We start from the raw sequence: 15580 nt of genomic DNA on the forward strand, positions 1-15580 counted from the left end.
TCATCGTGTTTTTCTTCTCGATTATGAAGGAAAAAAAACTGGGAAAGTTAAAAATACTTTATTTACACTGAAACCTAAAATAAGGTAATAACTACTTTCACACTGTCAAAGTGGCACTAACTGTGCGCTCCTTTGATCGTTTATTTAAATATTCTGTGATAAGTTTTGTAAAGTTCTGTTTAAAGATTGTGGTTATGTGAAGATTGTGCCTAATTAGACAGGTACATCGCATATTTCCCCTATTGCTCCTCCCTTGAGTACTTCTTAATAAATAGGTAATGTTCTTCTCGCCACCTGATTAGTGGCTATTTCTAGGGAGGCAAAGACCTATCCAATGATCATTATAAGGTCAATACACTTTATTTTTTTTATTTACGCCATTGGATGTCTTTAAGGGTTAAAATAAGTAAATACTTGCGTAAATTGAATATTAAAACTCTCGCAAACTAAGTTCTCTTTTAGTTAACATTTTTCAAATACGATTTATTTATGCAATTATTGCAATTTTATATGTTTTCATTTATAAGTTTGTAATAATAATATACTTATGATGTTACTTCAATATTGAAATAACCATATTACATTACTATATTATTAGAGATTACCATATTTAACATAAACTTTATTTTATTTCTTTCGTTTTTATTAATATTTTCTATACCTCAGTGAAAAGCTTTTTATATTATTTATATTATCTAGTATTCTTCTTCATTACTAATAAATTTTATCAACTTATCAAAGTATCTACTGACACAAATTTGATTTTATTTTAAGTTATTTTTTAACTTTTAATTCCATTAATTATCCTAAAATGTTGATGACTGCATTCTCAATGTGACTAATTGTTTTTCAAAGAGAAGAGAAAAGTTATCCAAACCTATTTCTGTGCAAAATACCGACATGTAAACAATAAAAACGTCAAATATAACCAAAATAAGCTGAAATGTTATTCATTTTATTTAAGCGCGCCTAGCCAATCATATAGTACATTTTGTTCACTTCTCTGTAGTCTAAATCATTGTAATCTATGCCCCTAAATTTGTTCCTCAATGGTCTACTGATTATTGCATCTTAAACGAATTACTTCATTTGTAACATGATCTTGGACAAAAACATATTGTTGAATTTCCTTTTTGAAACATCGCATTTGAAAGACCTCTAGGTTGCAAACAAATTTGACTAAAACTAACTAAAAGTTCTAACTAAAACAGTGGTCGAGATTCACAACAGCAGGTAATCTATCAGTTGCCAATACTTGGTTTTGAAACTTTCTAAGTGTCAAAACAAGGTTCTTCGATTGATTACCAATGCCTGTCGCTACGTAACCAACGAAGAACTGGATGATCACTTGGAAATCCAATGGATTTGCAAAGTTATCCAAGATTTCGCCTTGAAACACGAAAGAAGACACGAAAGCAGGATTTCAGGAGATTGAAGCGAACAAAACCATACGAACTTATATAAAGTGTATAACTTTATTATAAACTATAGCTATAAGTTATTATAATTTTGTAATTGAGGAATACATATTGATGCATTTTTTCGCACTCGTCTTGCTTGTGAATTAATCCAAGTACATAGGAAAAGTGGTAATAAATTAATTGTAAATTAAGATTTTACTAGTCAGTTCCAACCTTCGTAGGGTGAAGACGTATTTTCAATACGGTCCAAGCTATAAAAAGATACCTTTCTTTAAAAAAACCCAGTATTTTATTAGGGTTATTTAATTGAGTGTTAAAAACGCATAACAGATGCGGCTATCCGTCTCTCAGTGGACCTAAAGTGTAGTGAATACGTGTTTACGTGACCAGACAAAAGGACTGCATCTCATTTTTATTAGTGTTTAAAATAATTTCATCTTATTTTACAACAGTCCTTTTGAAATTCATTTATAGTATTTATAGTAAAAAACTAGTGCTAAAATAACGTAAGTGAAAAATGAAGTGCGTGAAATAAACAATGTATTTATTTTATTTTTTTTATCCTCTGGAAGTAAATTAAATAAAATATTAAAAATTAAAAAATGGCAAACAATAGCGATTCAACCAAATCACCTGCACACTTTGATATAAGATTAGAACAAACAGCAATAACGCAAACTCCACCATCAGAATGGACTACAGTCGTTAACAAAAAACGATTGAGAAGTCCAGAAGAAGAAATCGCGAGGAAACAAACAAGAATCAGTGACTATTGGTTGCAGAAACCGATAGAGACAAAAAACAGTTTTAGCAACCTGTCGGAAGAAATTGAAGAGAACATACAACCAAGCCCTGAAAAAGTTGTTCCCAAACCACCACCAATAACAGTCTATAAGGTAGGAATAATAAAAAACATCCATGATTTATTAAAAACCATTACTACGAACTACACAATTAAAACAGTGAGCTATGAAACAATTAAAATCCAATTGTTCGAAGCGGATCACTTTAAAGTTCTTATAAAAGAATTAGATGAAAGAAACACCCAATACCATACATTCAGGCCAAAATCCGAGAGAACATTTAAATTCGTATTAAAAGGATTACATCACGGGACGGACTTTAACACCATCAAGGTAGCACTAGCTGAAAAAGGCCACGAGGTCGTAAATATTCACAATATACGACATCACACGACAAAAAAACCTCTGCCTATGTTTTATATAGACATAAAACCTAATGGAAACAATAAGGCGGTGTATGAAATCACCAAATTGGAAAATAATATTATTAAATGCGAACCACCACATATAAAAAGAATTATACCACAATGCACAAGGTGTCAAGCGCACGGGCACACAAAGACTTACTGTCGCAAATCATATAGATGCGTAAAATGTGCAGGAGAACATAAGACAGGAGATTGTACTCGTAAAGTTCGCGATGAAAAAGTGAAATGTGTCAACTGTAACGGAAATCATCCAGCGAACTACAAGGGTTGCGCAGTTCACAAGCAACTACAGCAGAAACTCTATCCTGCCTTAAGGGAAAAAAGGCATCAACAAAAACAATCCACTACTACCAATCTACCACTACCCACCAGAACAAGTCAACCAGACATAACTTATGCCCAAATAGTTGAAAATGGTTCAGCACAAAAACGAGAGACAATATCTCAACCTACTGAAACTAGCAACATCTCAAGATTAGAAAATATGATGGCCAAACTAATGGATCAAATGAGTACGATGCTTGGTCTACTCACAACCGTCGTAAGCAAACTTGCCTAATGCCTGAAACCAATAGCTACAAAATCGCCGTCTGGAATGCCAATGGGCTCCAACAACACGCCAGGGAACTAAAAATGTTCGTAATTGAACAAAATATTGACGTTATGATGGTTTCCGAAACACACTTTACGGACAAAAATTATTTGAAAGTTCCTAAATATAAGCTTTATCATACAAATCACCCTGATGATAAAGCACATGGAGGTACAGCCATAATAATTCGAGATGATATAAAGCATTTCGAAAAAGAAAAATTCCGCAAAGACTACCTGCAAGCCACCAGTATAACCATAGAGGAAGCCCATGGACCATTAACAATTTCTGCGATTTATTGCCCACCCAAACATAACAACAAGGCAGAACAATTTCAAGAATTCTTCCGTACGCTAGGTAATAGATTTATAGCAGGAGGAGATTATAATGCAAAACATTTAATGTGGGGTTCAAGAATAATAACCTCAAAAGGTAGAGAACTGCTCAAAGCCATAAGGATAGATAACTTACAACATATCTCTACTGGTGAACCAACATATTGGCCTTCAGACAGAAATAAAAAACCAGATACAATAGATTTCTGTATTACAAAAAATATTGATCCAAAAAAGTGTCAGGCAGAATCATGTTTCGACCTGTCTTCTGATCATTCACCAATAATAGTAACAATTTCTTCAAAAATTACCATCAAAGATAAATCCCCTTCTCTGTGCAATAATAGAACTAACTGGCCCTCATTTAGAGAAAACTTAGACCAAAATATCTCTCTAAACTTACCGTTACAAACTGAAATGGATATAGAAATAGCAGCAATAAATCTTACAAAAAATATACAGGAGGCAGCATATTCCGCGACTCCCAACATTGAAACATTTCCAAGAAAAAATACACATATATCATGTACAATACAGAAAAAGATAGCAGAAAAAAGAAAGTTACGACGAAATTGGCAACAGCAAAGGACTGAAGAGAATAAAAGAAAATTTAATAGGGCCATAAAAGAGCTGAGAGATCTAATCCAAATCGAACAGAACCAAGGCATTCAAGAATACCTAGAAAACTTGACATCAACTGAGGCTACAGACTATTCGTTGTGGAAAGCAACAAAAAAGCTTAGGAGATCCCAGCAGCATAACCCACCTATTAAAACAAGCGAAAATAATTGGGCGAGAAGCAATAAAGAGAAGGCCGACATTTTCTCAAAACACTTAAAAAATGTTTTTAAACCTTTCCAGTCTCAGCTACATAAAGATGACGAAAATAAAATTACTAGCTTTCTAGATTCGCCATTTCAAATGGATTTACCGCACGAGAAATTAACGGTCAAAAAAGTTAAACATACAATAATGAGAGAGATTAATATTAAAAAAGCTCCTGGTTATGACTTAATTACTGGCAAAATTTTAAAAGAACTATCAGAAAAGGCTATAAAACTATTAACATATATATTTAATGCTATGCTACGAATTAATTACTTCCCTAGTATCTGGAAAGTAGCTAAAATATTAATGATACTTAAACCAGGAAAAATACCAGAAGATGTGACCTCCTACCGACCTATAAGTTTATTACCAATAATCTCGAAAGTTTTCGAGAAGTTATACATAAAAAAACTAAACTATATAATAGAAAAAAGAAAAATTATTCCAGAACATCAGTTTGGCTTTCGCAATAAGCATGGGACTATAGAACAAGTGCATAGACTTGTAAACCAAATAAACGCTGACCTAAATGCCAAAAGATATTGTTCGGCTGCTTTCCTAGACATATCTCAGGCTTTTGACAAAGTATGGCATACGGGCTTGCAGGTTAAACTAAAGAAACTTCTCCCTCATCCGGACTATCAGCTACTAAAATCGTATCTCACTGACAGACATTTTATTGTAAATCAAGGCGATGAACATACCGAATTAAATCCCATATATTCAGGAGTTCCGCAAGGTAGTGTACTGGGTCCAGTACTGTATCTTCTGTATACGGCTGATCTGCCCACCACAAAAATAACTACTGTGGCAACATATGCAGACGATACAGCAATCTTAGCATCCCATGAAGATCCAGTCACAGCATCAATAAACCTACAAACCCACCTGGAGCAAATACAATTATGGTTGAAGACATGGCGCATTAAAGCCAATGAATCAAAATCCACGCATATAACGTTTACCCTGCGTAGAAGAACATGTCCACCAGTAAATATCAATCATCGCCAACTCCCCCAAGCAGACCATGTTAAATATCTTGGTATGCATTTAGATCGACGCCTAACCTGGAAGAAGCACATACTCTCTAAACGGAAACAACTAGGACTAAAATTATATCAAATGTATTGGCTCATTGGGCGCAAATCCAAGTTATCATTAGATAACAAGGTATTGCTGTATGAGTCTATACTCAAGCCCATTTGGACATATGGAATTCAACTATGGGGTACCGCTAGCAAATCCAATATATCCATCATTCAACGGTTCCAAAATAAGGTGTTGCGTGCCATTGTTGATGCTCCGTACTATATTTCAAATAAAGTGATACAACGCGATATTCCTCTAGAACCTATAACGAGTGTAATCCAACGTGTTTGTGTGAAGTACTTCGAAAGAGTGTCAGTGCATCCCAATGTACTCGCTAATCAGCTAAATATGCGACGTGATAGTGAAGTGCGTAGACTAAAACGTTTAACACCATCTGATCTGATTACTGGACATATGTAGAGTTTAGAATAAGCATTAGAATAAGACTAATTAATTAAGATAATATTTTATACAGAAGATTGCTTAATGAAGTGATTTTCTACATGCCATGTATATATAATATAAACAGAAGAAATACTTATTGCCAATAGGGCAGATTGTGGACTCACGAAGAGTAATAATAAAAAAAAAAAAAAAGATTTTACTAAGCGTATCTAATAAAGATGTTATAAAAAAAATTAAAGAATTAAGAATGCTAAAAGCCTCAACATTCTCATCAGCGAGTATAGCACTATCATCAACGAACATTAGTTAAGCAGTTTGTATTATATTAAATACCAAGCAGGTTTTCAAAAACTATTCAGATAATCGTAGTCGCTATTATGTTAAAAAATAGTGGAGATACCACATCTCCTAGACGAACACCGACTCCACTTTCAAATTAATTTGACTAATCTTCCCGCATTCGGACATAGTTAATGAAGCTACCGAAAGATGTGTAAAGAATATAATTTTTAGGGAAACATGTTCAACTTTCAAAGCTGGTCGACAAACAATAAAATCTATCAATCAATAAAGTCTTATCTACACAAACGCGATTCAGTCTAAAACCTGCTTGCTCTTCTCGGCTTGTCTCTTCGCGATTTCTTAATTGTGTGACTATATTACCTCATTTGAATGAATTTCAAAAACACTCTCCTGTCAGCTAATAGGATACTTATACCTGGATGTCATCCTATAATCCATTCTCCATTAATTCGCCTTGAAAATTGAATTCTGACTCATATAAAATGAACAAATAAACAATGAAACAGACAAACCAATCCCAAAGGTATAGAACCATAAGTGCTCGGTTATCGCACCTAACCAAAGCAAGTGAATACAATCATTTTATATTCCGTTATACCGTATCGATGATTATAGTCACAGAATAGACTGTCTTAGAATTTTTCTTTCTTATTCCAGATTGACCAGCGAGAACTAAATGGTTTATTGCTGATGTCGTTTCAGGGTCGGAATAGAGAAATTTTGCGGCCGACAAAGACCCTGGGATACGACTGGGAATGTCGTAGATGGTTTAGCTACTGGGATTTGTGAATGGGTAGGAATTTGATCAAGTTGTTTTCGGGTTCTATTGCGCCAAGGAAGAACCTTAAACTCAGTATTCTCGTGAAACTTTTCACGAACGGGATGCCTGATTTGAGGTGACTGTTCACGTTCCTCACAAACTATAGGCCATTGGGTAACGCGCGGACTGGAACACTTGGAATAGTGCAAGTTGTTAGAGACGTACCAGTACCACACCTGTGCTCCGTAGAGGCAGACTGGACGGACTAGCATCTTAAACAGAGTCGCTTTCTGGAGGATTTGGAGTTTACTTTTTTGCAGAGGAGTGGAAATAGTAGGCTGTACACGCCATTGCCTTTGCAAATAGCGTACTTTATTTGAGCTGACCATTGAAACCTGCGGTCGAACTGGAGACCGAGGTGTGATACCTTCTGGAGCCAGGGGATAGGGTATTTTTCGATTTGGAGGCGATAAGCGCGAAACTCCCTAGCCTGAGTTTTTTTCGGGTTAATCTGCAAATAGCCAATTTTTGTTCGTCTAAAGTACCTGAGACCGCGCCGAGTGAGTTTGTTTACTACAGGGGGAAATAGAATATAGGGTAAAATAAGTGGCAAAATATTTTACTTAAATTGTATAAAACATTTCCAAATTCATCAAAAAAAGATATTTAACCTTACAACTGATACATTCTACATTGGTATATTCTACATTGTTATTACTTTAAATATTATAAAGTAATAAACTATACATTAAAAAACTATTTGTCCAAAATATACTTAAAAATACAATATTTAATTTTACTGTGTATAGTAAACACATGATACAATATTGATAACAAAACCTCCTTTTTATATATTTTCTATAGATGCTACATTTATAGTCATGCAAAATGTCTAGAGATAGCTTTGCACACAAACGAATTAAGATAACATTTTGATAATATAACATAATAGCAGAAACAAAAATATATATGACAATAACTTGCCTGGAATATATATACACTTAATTTTTAGTCTTTAGTTAGGTATTATACTATCTTCTTGTCGTCATTATGAAGTTGAAAACACAGATTCATCTATTTCAAAAGCATCTGCGGGGAAACATGTGTTATAATTTTCAATTTTCAAACCTTCAAATAGATTCTAATTTGGACTGAGCAACTGCTAATTCCAGTTTTTAACGTATATCCATATTTTGCTTTTGGATATGTTAAAGGAAATAAAATCCGTGAATATACACATATTCTGTATTTCAATTCAATTATCGATGTGAATTTTAATGAAAGACTTACTAATAAAATTACAATTAGGAATTAGAATACCCTGTTTATTTAAGGCTGTGGAATTTCTACGTAAACACAGTTAAAGCTTTATCATTTTAAAACATTTTAATGCCTTTGTTCTGTGAACATAATGGCATGATACTGCTTGCTATAGACGAGATTACGATGAAGATAAAATGCTTGCTGCAGATTATGAAGTTTAGACTTGAGATATAAGGTAGTGGCAATTTTTTTTTAAATATTTTAAAGTCTCCTTTGTACCAATGAGGGTTTATCTGAATTGAACCTACAGTTTAACGTGGGCTCCGACCTACTGGCTAGTCACCAAGTCACCTGGCTAGAGACCATCGCAGAAGACATACATGACCCAGCCTAGTTACTGGCGTCACTGGGATGGTTATTCCTTGCCAGATTTTCCACTGTTGCCTATAAAGACATTTACAACTACAATCACAAACATAAAGAACTTCCATGCCTAAGCAGGACTCGAACTTGCGATCGCAACATTAGGAGGACCATCCTGTCGCCTTGATCAATGCGCCAATGAAGCCGACAATTATTATATTTACATAAAGCTCCATTTTTATGGGGATGAAAACGATCATGTAAGAAATACATTACTGTACGATTTGATTTGACTGATCTGAAAAATTGATTATATTTTGATTTAAACGAAAACATATAATATCACAACTTCCAAAAAACATCTAAATGATTATCCAAGATTGTAGCTAGCCCGTAATCTTCTTAAGAATGTTTTGAGTAACTTTAGCAGATTAGCCTTCCAATTCCTGTTAATAGTTAAGAATAAATTCCAAAAAAAAAACGAATCCGACCACTATTGGATCGATTATCATATAATTTATCCATTTTGTCACCCAAAAGCCGATGCTTTCTACAATTGGCAATATGATAATACCATATCGAAATAATAATGTTGGTTTGACAACGATCATATTTATAGGTCCATTTTCAAACTTTTTATAGACTACAAGCTCATCAAGCCATTCTGCATCGATCTGAAAAAATGATAATCTAAAGGAGCTATGTCTGGTGAGTAAGCTAAGTGTGATAGGACTTCCATATGACTTGTAATAGTATCCTTCACAGGTTTGGCTTTGTATATTGCGCTTCGATGTACACGCACACGCATATACCACAGAAAAATCTTCTTTTTTTAAAAACAGTTAATTAAATTTCCCTCCATTTCCATTTTGGAGTCGAGGTATGTAGTCATGGTGTATGACTGTATGTATGTATCATGTATGTATTGACTGACTGATCATAACAGGGTATCATCTACAGAGATAAAATAACATACAAAATATATTTAATCCCATTTCGTAAGTTACTCTTGAATATGTGTTTCACTGTTAGCCAATAAAGCTAGCTATATCTTTAAATTTTTTAAATTAAAGTTAATTTAATTATAAAAGTTACATGTTTTTTTTGTGGACTATTAAATAGTTCATAGTTATTTTAGTGCCAGTTCTCCATTTTATTGAATAACCTATTATTTACTATTGGGGCTACAATTGAGATTGATTTGGTGTATTGTATCCAAGGGAGAGAAATAAAGAATTTAAGTTTTATTTTTTGTTTACAGTAGTACAAAAAAGCATTAGCTTCAAGCCAAATAATTAAAAGAGATGAAATTGATAAAACGTCATTCAACATTATCAAGGGCATCGGATTCTCATATATACAGGAAATTAATCTTGAATTTTATAATATATCAGATATTTCAAATAATTCAATTAAGGTAAAAATACTGATAAGACATGATCATCTCAAGTATTAATTTGTAAGTGACTTTGTTATCGTAATATATAGTCCGAGATCCCATGACCGCTAGACTCATTTTAAAGGGTCAGGGCAAAAACATGTTAGAAAAACAATCCCACCATATTCTTAACATCGTTTTTCTTAGCGTCAATGCGGGTTTTGAACTGTTCGTTAAGTTTTTTCGGACTTCGATTACGGCCTTTTTCGTCCATTACTATCACATGTGATCATTACTAATAGCTTTCATATTTGTGACATCTTATCTGTTAAAACCACAGCGGCTGACTTCTCATAACAGTTAGTTTTTCAGAACAGATTTTACTTATAATAGTGTAATTCCAAATAAAAAATCACCTTTTATTACATAACGTATGTTTGACGATCATGGGATATTGGACTATTACTTCTGGCAACTTTTAGTATAAAATCGTAGGTGCTTATTTCTAGTAGCAGTCAAACAACAAATATGAAGGCATTCACTATCGTTACCATTGTACTTGTTGCAACAGGATTGCAACAGCATACTGCTGCGCTTGAAGGTGGAGAACCAGCTGCTCCAGGAGAATTTCCTTATATGGTATCTATAAGGGATACTCGGAATGTACATATTTGTGGAGGGACCATTATTGGCGATAGTTGGATTTTGACATCGAATCCATGTTATTCCAGAAGCTGGTTTGGTTACGTCAGGTAATATAAAAGAATCAAATATTTAGGTTATGATATATCATTTGTGCGGAACCCATGAGTAGTACATTACGCTTAGGAACAGTGTTTGGGCACCGTTAATTTTGATTTATGCAAATTGAGTAAACAAAATTTGTTCATATTACTCATATAGTGTTCTTGATAAATATATTATTTAGATTTACTTCTTGTTCCTTCGTTACAGTGTTTCCTTGTCAAATCTTTCAAATATCATGGTATTTTTCGTTAGTTTCTCCTGCGAACCTATGTTCTTTCTACCTATGTACATTTTTCTTGATAAAATTAGATTTAATCACTGCATTATCAGTTAGTATTCATTCCCTCCACATACATTTTAACCAATTGAATTGTGAACTAGTATTATATTCGAAATTAACAGCTTAGTTATTGATTTGATGATCTGAAAAGTATTTGATAAATATATATATATATATATATATATATATATATATATATAATTCGCAAAGATTAAATTAGTTTTAAAACATGTATTTAGTTCTCTGAAGATTGATTCGATTTAATCTATGGTTGGGGAAATATCGATGCTAGGACTTCTGCTTATATTTTTTCAAAATGTACAACTATGCGAGTACTTCTGTCAATGCCTGCAACCCTATTTTCTTGAGTATTCGCTAATAAACTTATGCTTTTGTGCTTTTTCTCCTGCCATAGATTTTCTGTACCGCTAATTATAAAATTGATCTTTTTCTTGATATAGTCTTCCCCAGACATTTAGTACAACAGAACGCTAAAGAAAGAAATGTTGAAAATTGAGACATTATTTATTATTGGAACATCTGGAATTTTTCTCGGAGTAAGACGTGTTCTTATTCTTCGATCTTAAAGTGGCTGAATAGTATTAAATGGAATATTATCAAATTATTGTACTAAAAAATCCACCAATTGCTTCAGTGATGTTGGAGATCGATATCTATTCCTCGCTTTCTGCTCTAAAAGACGAAACGAGGAAGGATTTTCTCAAGCTGATGCTCCTGAAGCCAAGACTGAACCTTTTTGGTTATGTGTTCGAGGAGCATTATCAATTTGTAATATGGCAGTGCCATATCGAAACCTCCCCCATGCTTGACTGTAAGAAACACGCTAATCGGGACATAAGGCTCTTCGATACGTTATTTCATTCGTAGCCCTTCGACGACTCTTAATATCCCCACTCCCACTGTATTATTTTTGTCGAGACGATATTACTTAAGTGAGTGTAGAATTCTACTATCACTTTTGCTGTGGTAGTTTTATGTTATCGTTTACAATCCTTCTTAATGCTCGCAGGACTTGGTCAGCTAACTTTGGATTTCGCTCATTATTCCTCTTCGTCAATGATGTTTTACCATGTTTTGTATATGCTATCAGTACGGTGAATACTGTCACTTGTGAAACGTTAACAAATCAAAATAAATAGTAAATCTTAAATTAGTCGAAACAATTGAAATTTAGGTTTAAAGATCTTCAACCACACTTAAAACACATCAAACAAAAAAAAGCATATTTCGATTTTGTTGTAACTAAACCTCAAGTAAAATAAATATCTGTATATATCGTATCTGTATACCTATATCTAGTACATATCTTATGTATATATCTAGTACATATCTTATGTATCTAGAAGTACAAATAAATGAAAACTAACTTATGAATAAGTTCACGTGTTGTTTTTCTGATATCAATCTCAAAGTAACATGGGAAATTGTATTGACTATATGATGCAAAATACTTTATATAGTAACAGTCTACTCAATTGTCAAATTAAATTTTGGACTTTTTGGACAAAAAATAATTGTTTATATAGTATAAACTTCTTTCATATTTATTATATTTAGTAAACATAATTGTAGTTGTAGTTTAAGTTATGAATAAATATAAATAAAAAATTAAACTAAAATTATTTGTGTCTTTTATGTAATTTGCAGATATGGGTCAAACCTTTTAGATGATGAAGGGCAGTTACCGGTGAACCGCAGTCTTAATGTTATTAATGTCAGCGATGTTCAGTATAATCCATGGGCTTATGATAGACCACCATACACTCATGACTGTGTACTGATTCGACTAGAAGAACCAATTCCATTCAGTGACACTGTTTATCCCATTGAATTGCCATATTTGGACCAGGAATGGCCAGACAATAGAAATGCATTAATTTTGGGTTGGGGTCAACCAAATGCCTGGGCGAGTCAAAACGAATTACAAAAGGCTGAAGTACCATTGTTTTCAGATGAATATTGCTATGAATACAGTTATGATGGATGGCAATTATCTGATGTTGTCGTAAGTAAAATATATGTTTACTATAGAATTTTATAGTATAAACGTATAATTAGAATCCTATGCTATAAAAAATCATTCTTTTATAAAAGCCGCATGATGCAGCTTAAGAGGAAGATCTTCTTAGATACCATCCGTTTTTCTTATTCCAAAACTGTTTTAATATTTTTAGATGATTTTGCAATTCTTGCATATTTAAAGCTTTACTGTCATTTCCAAGCTGTCGAAAAAATATACAAATAAAAAGTAATTGTGAAAATTATACAAATGAAACTACAAGAAAAATTTTAGGCTAGAAAAGAAGCAAGCCTAAAAGAGCAGTCAGCACTTAAATCGAATGGCGATTGTGTAGATGATATTTAGTTTATGCTTTTATTGATTCTCGTTTCACTTTCAAGTATATACAACGGCACTCGAAGTTACATTAGGTATATATTATGACTTGAGAATTAAGGAAGAAATTGCCGAAAAATTAAGTTTAAATATTTATAATATAGAAGAAACTGCCTAACATTATGGCTAATGTAATAAGGAAACCGAATCCGAAGGAACCAAAGGAGGTTTAGGGGCAAAAAAGATAAATCATTTCTCAGTTATTGCTTTCGGTATGGCTCTATATGTTTTTTAATCAGATGCTTCAAGTAGATTCTACGTTTTTCTTTCTGATATTAAATTAAATGTAAAGACATTCAATTAAAACAGGACATTCAAGTACATAGTACATAGTTAATAATACTTCAAAGACACTCATTATGATTTGCACATATACATGGAATAAAAAATAAACGAATTTCTTAGACGTCTGTAGCGAAATCGACTTTTTGAACAGAAGAAGCAACTAGTAGCTCGTAACATTGATCTTTTCTGTAACTCTAAAAATCTATGAAAGTTATATCTAATTTTTGATTGATTGATTTAGTTTATTTATAGGTAATGAAATGTGGAGGAGTTGTTAACACGACATATCACTGTTACAACGATTATGGCGGACCAGTAATTGTTGATAATATTCAATACGGTCTACTGTCATATGTTTTCGGATATATTAATGACGGCAGAGAGTGTGGTGAATTTTTAAGCATCTACTCTCCAGTCTCGTACTTTAGAAGTTGGATTCAAGAAACCACCGGCATCTAATAAATAATGAATATATAATGTTAATTATTTAATTATGTCAACTAGCATTGTTAAATGATCAATTATTTTAATAAAGCAATCATAAATTATTATATATTGTTTTTGTCTAAATTTAACAATAATTTAGTGACACAGCAACCAAATATTTCAGTATTTAACTGATATGATATCTCATATCTGTTCTGATCGATTAATCTTAAATGTTATGGTATCTGTTAATGCCATCAATATATTTACCAGATTTAAATTAATTTAATTTCTTTTTTAAATTGTGTAATGTTTAAGCTATCAGTAAATAATAGATATTCGAGCAAGAGATTCTTATCAAAACGCACAAAATGTGTGTCTTCAGTTGATAGTTGTTAACAATTGTCTTAAGCACGGGCTTGGAACTATTCATGCTATATTTTACACTTTTTTTCTCCAACTGGAATGTATCTGGATTGAACCAGACTGGATCTATATTATTAAAGGGGATTCCAAACAGTCCTTGGAATTAAGGTTAGAGATCGGACATTGAGCAATTTAGAAACCATCTCAAGATATACTCGGTTTTACCCATCCTGTTAGGGGTGTTGGCCACCGAAAAAATACCGATATTTCGATATATTGATATTTAAAAAAATATCGATATATAATTTTCGATATTTTTTTACAAATTTCGATATATCGGAAGAAAAAAATACCGATTTTTTTTGCAATAAGTATAAAAAATGTTTTACAAAAAAAATATATCAATATTTTTAAGAAAAATTAAAAATAGTGAAATATTAGCCTAAAAAATATTTTTTTACTGTTTACTGGATTTCTTTCAAGGTACTTGAACCAGAGACTTTGGCAGTAGTAGAAAGGCGGGCCTGACGCCCTGACTACAGCACTGCTGGCCGATATTAAAACTGAACCAACAGCAACAGGTTCCTATGCAATTAATTATTTAATCTATACGCATTTATGTTCTCTTTTGCCTCCTTTTTATTTAATGTTGCCGCATCAACTCTGAGTTTTAGTTTATTTTGTCATTGACCTATAAGGTGGGACAAAAGCTCCGCTACCATTTTCAGAGCCACTCAGCGGAAATTCTGTCACACAACACAATGGTAAAAGCTAAACTGAGCTAAACGTTACATAATCAAGATGGCGCGCAATCAAAATGGTAGCGGGACTTTTGCCCCACCTGTTATAACAAAATTCTAATCAAAATAAAATAATGAAATAAAAATGTCATAAAGTACAATTAATTTTAACATTATAGTGCATCTAATGCATATATTATCGAAAGACTTAAACTACAGTTAATTACACAATGGTTTATAGGTTAGAGTTATTTCATTATATTTACATTGAACTCTTTTCGACACCACCCATGAGTTAGAGTTTTACGCGCGGTTTTTTATGTAGTGGTATCCCCTGGATACCTATTCCACC

General features: G+C 32.8%; 1 protein-coding gene across 1 annotated transcript; it reads left to right on the forward strand.

Annotated features, from left to right (window-relative positions):
• The first annotated feature begins 10471 nt into the window (after positions 1-10471).
• On the forward strand, positions 10472-14244 carry LOC143192051 (chymotrypsinogen B). The gene is made up of 3 exons (XM_076397519.1): positions 10472-10720; positions 12664-13021; positions 13949-14244. The coding sequence occupies exons 1-3, from the start codon at positions 10497-10499 to the stop codon at positions 14153-14155; spliced, it is 789 nt and encodes a 262-aa protein (XP_076253634.1). The 5' UTR covers positions 10472-10496; the 3' UTR covers positions 14156-14244.
• Positions 14245-15580: the final 1336 nt, after the last annotated feature.

Source organism: Rhynchophorus ferrugineus, unplaced genomic scaffold (assembly GCF_030347505.1).
Source record: "Rhynchophorus ferrugineus isolate W39M unplaced genomic scaffold, kcgeb_rfMv2 rfM2, whole genome shotgun sequence".
NCBI lineage: Eukaryota > Metazoa > Arthropoda > Insecta > Coleoptera > Curculionidae > Rhynchophorus > Rhynchophorus ferrugineus.

What these genes read in the sequence shown, in the direction of transcription:
- LOC143192051 (XM_076397519.1), top strand. Translation starts at nt 10,497, where the DNA reads ATGAAGGCATTCACTATCGTTACCATTGTACTTGTTGCAACAGGATTG. An exon ending in AGCTGGTTTGGTTACGTCAG is followed by an intron (nt 10,721 to 12,663) that starts GTAATATAAAAG and finishes TGTAATTTGCAG; the next exon opens with ATATGGGTCAAACCTTTTAG. An exon ending in GGCAATTATCTGATGTTGTC is followed by an intron (nt 13,022 to 13,948) that starts GTAAGTAAAATA and finishes GTTTATTTATAG; the next exon opens with GTAATGAAATGTGGAGGAGT.